The sequence below is a fragment of the Lineus longissimus genome, chromosome 8, assembly GCF_910592395.1.
Source record: "Lineus longissimus chromosome 8, tnLinLong1.2, whole genome shotgun sequence".
Taxonomy (NCBI): domain Eukaryota; kingdom Metazoa; phylum Nemertea; class Pilidiophora; order Heteronemertea; family Lineidae; genus Lineus; species Lineus longissimus.
The window spans coordinates 6,301,913-6,312,424 of NC_088315.1; the positions used below are offsets into that span (position 1 = coordinate 6,301,913).

Here is a 10,512-nt window from a genome sequence, read left to right on the forward strand (position 1 = left end):
GCGGTAAAAAGTGAAACTAACCCGGAAGTTGATGGCAACTTGACAACCAGTAAACAAACCTTTTGTCGTTTTATTCCAGTTTCTGTGGGCAAATACTTCCAGCTCTAGTCAGATATCATCCCGAAATAAATATGGACGGTAAGAATAAATTCTAAAGATCATTTTTAAATTGTAAAATTTGAAATTGCTTGCTTTCAGAGGTCTGCATTTTCTTGATATCTTTGAAAGATTTTTCATCAATCAACAACAATTTAGACTGTTGCATGCACAGTACAAGGACACATACACTACAGAGTGCAGCAGAAAAAATGTACAGTGAGAGTGATGGGATGATTGATAAAACCCTTGGCCCCATGATCATCATCAGTGACAGACGTGGTTGGTACATGGAGAGATGCCTTTATTCATCATTTTCATTTATATGTACCCAATGGTACTGGAATGATTGGATCCAATCCAAATCTGTCTCGTGTCCGAATCATCATTTACCTCAATCTGATAGTACAATATATGTATGTAACATCATTGTCTACTGAATCTCATATCACTAGATCAGTGCTAATTGTTAAACTCTTCTCCATGCAGTGGAACGGAAGCCTCGCGTTGTCTTCATGACAACACTGGACCGTGAGATGTTCCCCTCATCAATGCCTTACAACAGATTTGGTAACGAGATAGCACCTTTAAGAGGAGCGCCACACAGAGGACCAGGCTGCTACAACAACGAAGAGGTTGGTATCTGACCTTCCATGGATATTGCATAACCATTGAAGTGACCGATGATGTCATATTTGTTGTAAATTTTGAGATCGTTGTATAATCCACAGTGATAAAGATTTAGAGATATAGACTTCCTGCAATCCCACTGAGAACATTTTCACTCAAAAACCTTATTTTCATCTCAATTTCAGGTCAGCAATTTCAAATATATAGCAGATCACAAAATCACCAGTACAAAGGGTTACTCACTGGGTGCAAGGACAGCAGAGAGATTAAAAAAAATTGACCAGGGTGTACCAGCTGCACCAACTTATCAGACAACGTGCACAGATCCAAAGGTTTTCTCACCAGCCTTTAAACCATTCTCTAATGGAGCAATGAGGTTTCCAGAATACAAACGAGATCTGGTTGTCTTACCTGGGTAGGTTGCATCAAATATCACCTCTCGGTCAATCCTCATGCAAGAACATTTAGACAAGTTGCTTAAAGACACAGAGATGATATGTGACCAACCGCGACAAAATGAGTCGCATGTCGCACAGAAGATGGGCCTAAAATGACACCAGGACATAATAGAAGAAATTGATATGCTCCGATTTTACAAAAGGCAGACAATGGTGAAATGAACAACCAGTCTGTCTCAACCTGTCAAGCTCAGAGCGACATGCGACTCATTTTGTCATGGCGGGTCACATATACGGTTCAGTTGCAGGGACAGTATGGTTTTCAGGTGGAGTTTCATGCATCAGGTTTAGTGAGAATTCACAACAGCTAGTAGGAGGAGGAGGAATACTTACTGCTCACGACACTGATGCTCTGTTGCCTTAGTTGTCCTAGCAGATGGATGTACAATTTCAGGTTTATGGATTTCGTGTCTCCTTGTTTGATTTGACAAATATCTTTTCTTGACAGACCTGGAACTTACGAACACAACATCAAGTGCAACCGACAAGTTAAATGGCATGATTCATTCGGTGGGGCCCCCATCAATCTACCACAAGTACAGATACAGAGTACGATAGACAAGAACACCGATAAGGTTGGTATAATTGTAAAGTAAATTGAAGCTTCTTTCTGGCTTGATTGTGATACAGATTTGTATCGGAAAGAGGGGATATTTGGCATTCTTTCTCACTACATTATGTAAAGTTTCATGTTGGTCCAAGTCTGGATTGCTTTATTGAGGGGTAAATAAAATTGTGATGGAGCTTGTCAAGCCTTGTGTGAAAATGTCAACCCTGGCAAGTACATGTAATTGCTTATGCAGAAAACGGTATGACAAAAATTAAAAGGAAAAGCCTACTGTATTCAGATTTACCTCCAGAAGATAACCTTTCAGAATAACTGAACTTGAATTTCATGTCAAGCATATTTAATATAACTTCATGTATCTTTATTTTCCAGCTCTTCAGTACCAAAGAGGAGAAAAAGTACCACAGGAAATTAGCATACCTCAAGCTTTACTATGACTGAACCAAACACTAAAACTTTATAAACTGTGATATGAACTTATAAGCTGTGCAATGCACTGCCATACAGGGTGTAGAAACAAAATAATCAATGAAACCATAAGTTCTGTTTTTAATTGAAAAACATACTGCAACTGCTGTATCTAATTTCTTTGATGCGTATCTCAGATTGCAAATTTACTACTGCTTTGTGCTTTTTCTCTTGATGTTTTCTCAGTTTATGACAAATTTACCGAGACTGCTGTATTTCTATGCTTCTTTTTTACAATCTGTTGATCATCATGATATGCAAGGAAACTATTTTTCCAACATTACTCATGATGTACTGTAAACTTTCCAATGGAAAACATAATGTTCACTTGGTCTACGCCCTATTGACAAAAACAATCATGTACAACATTCCAAAACCATTTGTGATGATCCTTTATACAATCTACAATGTACATGTTCATGTACAAGTTCGGACACAATATCTGCTGATATAAGTTATCTACTTCACTTGTGTTATGTTTATAATATACATCTCCTGTTCTTCCAAAAGAGACAAATAGGATCACCTTCCTGATCACATTCAAGGCTGAAGGCTGTCCTGGGGTCGTTGAAATGCAAGCTTTTTGTCTTAAGCTATCGTTTGCACTACATTCCGTCCAGAATTTTCTTATGTAAATAATCATATATGTTTTGTGACTTTGTTTATAAAATCATGTTGTTGATATGTGAATAAACATTAGCTTTAAGAAAACAGAACTTCTGTTTCTCATTTGAACACGGAACAATATTCAGAAAGAGGCCACTGTCACAATCTCACAGTCACTTGGACCGTATCCATCTGAACAGTGGTACAGCATTTGAGACGACACCACAATCCTTTTGTAGGATGAAATCGACATGATGGAAGGGGGTGATGTCACAACCAGTTACTGCGATGGAGACAAATGCCTCATATAAGTTTACAAAACCTTTTTTTGGGGGGGGGGGTGGACATGGACCAGTGCGGGTTTCTTTGTGGGAATGGCCAGCCAAACAAACATGGGCTCACAGTAGCCACATGCAACTTGAAATCCACTGAGAAGTTTCTGGGTTGTTACAAATGCTCACTGTGACAATAAGTAATGACAAACCGTGCAATACCAATCTTACTGAGGACTCTGAGTTTTCAGTAAGTAGGTTAGTAAGGTTTGTGTCACAAAAATGTCTTTGCTGTGCCAGGCCCTCGGATGAAATTTACATGAAAAATCATACTTATAGCATCTTTTATTTTCTCAAATAAACTTCATGTAGGGTACATGTAGCACCAACTAGCCACAAAAAGCATAATTTCCGTGGGCCTAATTATTCAATGCCCGATGTCTCTCATTCTCCACTTCAAAATGTCAATTTCAAGCACTATCCCCTCCAGAGGCATCATCTCTTTTTCTTATTCTTTTTCTCATTTTCCGACTTAAGAATTTCCGGAATCTTCTGTAATGCCTCCTCGAATTGTGGGACAAGTTTTTTCAATTGTGATTTGGTTGCTTTGTGTTCGTTGATCTTTTCCTTCCCAGCTCCTTTCAACATCTTCTTGAAATGGTGAACCTGAAAAGAAGTAAGATCGTTTTCACCTCTGTAAGCATGATCCCCGCTCTATCAGGAATGGTGTTTTTGGTACAAAATAGGCAATTAGACTTGTTATCAGGGGATCACCATTAAGGACAGCATGTGCCAGTCTTAAGGGTGTCTTCAATAGAGAGGTTCTTGATAGATCAGTTTGAACTTGCCTCTTTTTTCTCCAGGAGAGTAAAAGCCGACCCTGGTCGTCCGGCTCTAGCCGTCCTCCCAATCCTGTGGATGTACGTCTTGATAAACGGGGGCGCCTCATATGATATCACATAGTGCACATTGTCAACATCCATCCCACGTGCCATGGCATCAGAGCAGATCAACCTACAAAGAGATAACGACAGTTAGAAGAAGAGTTGCGTCCATGTTTGTAACAAATGAATCATTTTTTCTAAGTACAACACAAACAGGCCATTCAAATGAGATGTTAAGCATCTTTGTACTCAGTAGCTTGGACAGGTCAGACTCCTCCATCGTTAACTTACATGTCAACTTTTCCAGCTTCAAACTGCTTCAGCACTCTTGCTCTCCGCCCGGAGTGTAGCTTCGACGAGAATTCACGAACCTCAATGCCACCGAAGAGTTTCACGACAAGGTACAGGCGATGTGTTGATTCTACCGAGTTTGTGAAGCATAACACTTGCCGGAAGCTCAGGTTATGGAGAAAGTGGAGTATCAGTAATGGCCTTTGGCTGGCAGGACACTCGATGAAGAATTCCTGAAACGATCAATTCAGAAATATAAGTCCAAAAGTTAGAATACTGAGAATGTAAAACTGCCAAGTCAACCGAGCATTAGGAGAAAGAAAGACTGGATGATACCCACGGATGTGATGATATCCCTGCAAAAGAGTTTGGGAAAGTACCACAGCAACATCTTCCAAATTGTCAAAATGTGTGACTGAAAGGGAACATCTAAGCTTACCGAAAGTCCAGCAGGTGTTGTGTACTTCCCAACAAATTCTCCATCAACTTTAGCAGGACTCAGCACAGCTGCTTGATCACCAGTCTCTCCTTCTCCCTCCACGGTAACCGGAGGAGCAGACGCCTTCTTCGTTGTCATGACAGACGTAAACAGCTTTGGCTGGAAGAGATTAAGCTGTTGCAGTTTCTCGGGGTTCTGAGACAACGTGGCCGAGAACAGCAACTTCTGGGGCTGGAAAGAAAATGAATTGAGATAAGTTTATTGATTCAACATCATTTTATTTTACAGATGACAAGACAGTGTATATGAAAATCAAAAAGTTTATAAACCAATCAACTTACTGGTATGAACATATTCGCAGCACTTCTCACAGTAAGGGGAGCCTGGAATGATGTGAAGTTGTTCCTCTTGCTATTTTCCGATTGAAGAAACGCCGTCTCCACATGGTGTAACCAGTCTTGTTTGATCTCATCCATCATACGATCTGCTTCATCGATGACGAGGAAGCGCAGGTGCTCCAAGTTGAAGCCTGGTGTCTTGCTGATGTGGTCGACAAGCCTGCCAGGGGTAGCGATGATGATGTCCTTCTGGCAAAGGAGACCTCGAGGACTGGAAACAACAATTACAGACAATATAGTAAACCACTTGAAAGATTTCTGCCTCGCTTATTCACAACCAGGCTATAACACTCAGATTTACTTGGTCACCAGTCAGGCCAAAGGCCACAATTCCTTCAATCGGGGGCAAATCAATGTAATCTTATGGTGCCTGTTTATAACCTTACCAAGCTTGGCTAATCTTTTCAGGTTTTACATCCGTACAGTAGCTTTGAACTTGAATGAAGCAATCGCATTCAACATCCCTTATTTGTCAATTAGTTATGGTAAACCATGCGAGATAAACACGGCAAGTCTAAGAGAGTTTAACTTTACCCTTGTTTAACGAGGGCTTGTTGCTCCGATGCAAACGTCTTCTGTCCAGTCAACAATCCAACCTTGAGGGATGTATTCTGGCAGTAAGTCTGAAAGACCTTGTACACTTGTGTTGCTAGGTCTCTGACGGGTAGTACAGCCAAAGCACGGATCTGGCAGACTACCCTTGTTTGTAATGCCTGGACTATAGGAAGAACAAATGCCAAAGTTTTGCCGCTGCCTGTTGGTGAAGAGCAGCATATGTCATGTGGGCGATAGCCGGCTATTCCAGTGTAATGTGCGGGTTGGCTGGACCTCAGGATGGCAGGAATTAGGTCAGCTTGCACTGAAAAAGAAAAATTTTTGCACAATGAAGCTAACTGATTGTCAACTGCATGCTTTTACAGCACTCACAATATTTATTCTCCTAATTACGAGTCAGCATTGTTTACTATAGCACAAATACTGCACCAACCTATTTCATTTTCTTCAAACAGAATCTGCCATTACCTGGGAAAAAATCATTGACAGCATTTTCTTTGAGCTTTCCGATAAGATGATCTGAGAGACCCGTGACCTGGTCTAATGGTACCCTGGAATTCCTAATGTCGGCACTCACAACTGACGGTTTGGTCAGCCAATCAGGAAGAACTCGTTTGACCTGAAAATAGTCAAAATATTGTTTTCATAGATGTGAAGTTGTGTGACATGTAATCAGTCTGTGGCCATACGCCATTGTACGCCTAAATGGTACATGGATATGTAGGTCTGTCAGTTTCATATGCCATTGGATGTGTTTCTTTGCAGTAACGCCACCAAGATGACACTCTTAGCGACAACCATGCCCAAGTTTTTTCCAACATTTCACGGCAGTTATGTTCAAGTTGAAGCTTAGACCCCAATTCAACAGTTCTCTCCTCCTGCCCCAAAATGTCCTCACCTTATTTGTCTGTGTCTCCCTGACTTTTCCAAGCACAGTGTAGCCACCAAAGTCATGACTTCCAAACTGGGCATCCTCCTCCTCAATAGCCTCAGCAGTATCTTCATCACCAGCATCACTTTCAGCCTCCTGATCAGAACCATGATCTGCAGCAGATTCGTCCTCTGGCAACTTCTTCTCATCTGCATCATCTTCACTTCCACTTGACGCAGAGCTTCCTGAATCATCAGACTCTACTTTTGTAACTTTCTTTTTCTTTATAAGTTCTTTCTCTACTTTCCCATTAAAAGCCTTATTCAACAGAGATCTTTCTTTTGTTTTCTTCTTTTTCTTGTGTTTTGGACTATGGCATGCTTCGAAAGAAATATCACTGTCAGCAGAATTCTCAACACCTTCATATTTGTTGGCTTGTATCTCACAGTCAGCACTCTCCCCATTCAATCTTTTCTCAGACTCCTTATTCTTTTTTCTTTTCAGTTTCTTTTTGGAAACTACCTCAGCTTCTTCACTTTCATCATCTTCAAACTTGCATTTCTTCACCTTAGACAATTGGCTATCTTCTTCAATTTGTTTGCGTTTCTTTGAAGTTTTTTTATGAGACCTTTTCTTTGATGTAGGTGAAGTTTCTTCTTGAAAGTCAATCCCTTTCTCAGACTCGTGAACACCACTGGTCTGTAATTTTTTTCTCAGCTTTGCCTGTTCATTTATTCTTTCAAGAATTGTCTTTGCCTGACTTCTTGATTCAATAGTACCATCCTCTTTCTCATCACCAAGGTACCTAAAAAAAATAAAAACTCAGAGATTATTCACTATGAGATAAGTATGTTATATGTTCAGTGGATAAATACAGCCTTCCCCAAGAAACAATACAGACAGGAAGGCAACTTTAGGAAATTTGCTGCTGTTGTGTACATCTATACATCTACATACATTTAATGTACAGACTGCATAAGGTCTGAAAAACAATCGATTTTTTTTCACCGAAATCCAATATTTTGTTTAAATCTCTTCATCTAGACTAATCATGCATATGCCAAGGCATGTATCTTACCTATTGACAACGAAAAGTGACATTGTGAAAGATGCTTTTGAACCGATTTTATTTTCACACGTGAGAATTTTAATTTTTCATGGTCGCGGCCATGTTGAATCTCGCATTTTCGCTATCAAACGAAATCTACTAACTTCGTTAATACAATTTATATAATTAACTTCTTACGCCAATCACATTTAAATACAATAAAAAAAGTTGTTTATGTAATAAACTTAAAAAACTGTAGTTTAGATTTTGTTCAAGAAAAAATAAATTACGACTAGAGGGCGCTTTGGTAATGCTGACGTATCACTTAGTACGAAAATCCTGAAAAAATGGGATTGGTCAAATGTAGAGATGACAGTCAAGAAAATCAATCAAATGATGACAAAATGTCCGAAATTTCTACCCAAAAGATGACAACAGTGATCACATGTGGCATTGTGTTTCTGACAGGGGTCTCTTTGGCTCTGTTGGTGATGTGGATCCCAAGCTTTCGGGTGTTCCTGAATCTGATAGATCGCGGAAAAACATTTTCCGGCTTGTCACCCCCTCCATCTGGTTTTGGAAGAATAACGGATGGTCATGATCATCCGTCTCTGTCGTTAAAGAAAAAGGCTGCAGTTAGCGCAGGTATTGAATGACTGTCATTTAGACCAATGTAAATGTGCGTTATTCATAGATTTGACAGCTGCACCTACTCGGGCTACTGTCAGTCCAGGTGGTGTATGGTACCGTGCTACCTCATCGTAATTCGTATAGAAATAGGATGCCATCAGACCTTTTAAATGGGATGCAGCGCCAACCATGGAATTCTCTGGACCAAACATAATGCTGTTCTATTTATGTATTTCCTAATGCGAACAAGTTCGACTTGTACATGTGATGCCACTGATGGTCATACATTCACATTGGCGTATCTTGCTGCTATCTTTTTCAAGTCTAATGTTATTTTTTCAGATTTGAAGAATGAAGCCCTTGCATCCCTTCACCTAGCCTTAGAGATGAAAGCAAAGGGGAAAATAGAGAAAGCTACAAAGCTGTTTCAGCACGCATATTCCCTTGATCCAAAGCATGCTGATGTTCTGGTCGAGTATGGAAAACACATTGAGGATGAAAGTGAAGATATCATATTTGCGGAGCACCTGTATACCAAGGCATTGGTTGTCAACCCTGACCACACAAGAGCAATTACAATGAAGGCGCGAATTTCACCCATGGTTAAAGACATCGATAAAACAACCCTGGACAGAATTGATAACAAGCGAGACGAATTATATAAAATTCCTGATGCACATCCAGGACTTCGGCGGATCAAACAGGAGGCTTATTTCCAACACATCTATCACACAACAGCAATAGAGGGGAACACTATGACATACCTGCAGGCACGACATGTTATTGAGACACGGATGGCGATAGGCGGGAAGAGCGTGTTAGAACATAATGAGTTACTCGGATTGGATGCTGCGTTGCGTTACGTTAATAGTACCTTACTTCGTCGCATAGGCATGATATCGCTCACGGATATCCTTGAAATTCACAGGCGTGTTCTAGGTTATGTTGATCCCCATGAAGCAGGGAGGTTGAGAAAGACCCAAGTCTTTGTCGCAGATCACCGTCCCCCTCATGCTAAAGATGTGCCTGCCCTAATGTTTGAATTCGTGGAGTGGTTAAATAGTTACGAGGCACTAAATCTCCATCCAATCGAATATGCAGCCTTGGCACATTATAAATTTGTTGTGATCCATCCATTTTATGATGGAAATGGTCGGACAGCTAGGCTATTGATGAATCTAATACTTATGCAGGCAGGATTTCCACCAGTGACGATAAAAGTGGAGCAAAAACATGAATATTTTCAGCACATAGTCACAGGCAATGAAGGTGATATACGGCCATTTATACGATTCATTGCTAGGTGTACAGAAATTGCCTTAGATGAATTTCTCATGTGCTCATTGGAGTCTCATGATTTAGTGTTAGCTGACGATCACAGACATTCACAGCCAACAGAAAACGGCAGGACTATAATCATTGAACCTTAGATTCAAAATTTCTCAAATTAAAGCACTGTGGTGGTGTAATTTTGATTTTGTTTGTCTCCACGCTTTCTACGGTGGTGCATTCTTCAGATCTGTTTACTGGTAAGTCAAATGAACCAGTTAGCGTTGAGTCCTTACTTGGAAGGACAGTAATCAAACACAGTTGTTGGGTTCTGGGTTCATTACAAGAAGAATTGTTTTGGTATCTGTATGTAATCAGTTAACATGTATGTGATAAATGTCTGGTGCTTCCTCTGTGCATGCTTTCTTTGTTTCTCTTGTAGTTGTGCTCAATCCAGCTTCATGGAGTCCTAAGTAAAATGTCTAAATTATGATGTAAACTTAATTTCAGTAATGATATTTTGATTTGCATTGTAATTGAGTTGGAGCTTGTGAGTCGAATCTTTCTGTTGTGTCAGTTGTAGACAACTTATCTCCTATGGAAGATAAGCATGTACATGTACTGTAAATAATCATGTGATATTTATTGGTGAAGAATACAGTTATTTTATGATAGTAAAGATGTTGTTGTCTCATCCCTTAACACCTATGTGTCTTATGCCAGCTCTTGTAATGGCAGATGTACAGGTTGACACCAACAGGATACTACGTATAGAGATTTCATCATGTCATTGCAGTTAAGTTAGCAACTCTCTATCATGGAGGATCTTTAAATCTGCCACTTGCTCCAGTCACAAGGAATTTGTGGGAATTCAAGTACGTTCCAACCCATGTCCTTGAAATCAATGCTTTGGCAGCATACTTTCATGTGTAGACCGATTTGAGTTGGACAAGCTTTCGAACAATCTGACACAAGTAGATACTCACAACTTGGAGCACTCTCTCAAAGTTCACCTACATACCAGGCCTG

The 10,512-nt window shown here is 40.1% G+C and overlaps 3 protein-coding genes across 3 annotated transcripts; 2 read left to right on the top strand and 1 right to left on the bottom strand.

The window, feature by feature from the left end:
* Positions 1 to 7: 7 nt before the first annotated feature.
* On the top strand, positions 8 to 2,939 carry LOC135493036 (ciliary microtubule-associated protein 3-like). The gene is made up of 5 exons (XM_064779820.1): positions 8 to 138; positions 586 to 731; positions 912 to 1,141; positions 1,633 to 1,759; positions 2,125 to 2,939. Exons 1-5 carry the CDS (start codon positions 132 to 134, stop codon positions 2,191 to 2,193), a joined length of 579 nt encoding a protein of 192 aa, XP_064635890.1. The 5' UTR covers positions 8 to 131; the 3' UTR covers positions 2,194 to 2,939.
* Positions 2,940 to 3,536: 597 nt separating this feature from the next.
* On the bottom strand, positions 3,537 to 7,702 carry LOC135492368 (ATP-dependent RNA helicase DDX51-like). Its single transcript, XM_064778805.1, has 9 exons — positions 7,615 to 7,702; positions 6,564 to 7,341; positions 6,134 to 6,284; positions 5,645 to 5,969; positions 5,054 to 5,321; positions 4,713 to 4,943; positions 4,274 to 4,506; positions 3,947 to 4,112; positions 3,537 to 3,764 (listed from the first exon to the last, which is right to left on the bottom strand). Exons 1-9 carry the CDS (start codon positions 7,635 to 7,637, stop codon positions 3,594 to 3,596), a joined length of 2,346 nt encoding a protein of 781 aa, XP_064634875.1. The 5' UTR covers positions 7,638 to 7,702; the 3' UTR covers positions 3,537 to 3,593.
* A 224-nt stretch (positions 7,703 to 7,926) lies between these two features.
* Positions 7,927 to 10,136, top strand: LOC135492448 (protein adenylyltransferase FICD-like). Its single transcript, XM_064778947.1, has 2 exons — positions 7,927 to 8,229; positions 8,557 to 10,136. The coding sequence occupies exons 1-2, from the start codon at positions 7,932 to 7,934 to the stop codon at positions 9,642 to 9,644; spliced, it is 1,386 nt and encodes a 461-aa protein (XP_064635017.1). The 5' UTR covers positions 7,927 to 7,931; the 3' UTR covers positions 9,645 to 10,136.
* The last annotated feature ends 376 nt before the right edge of the window (positions 10,137 to 10,512 follow it).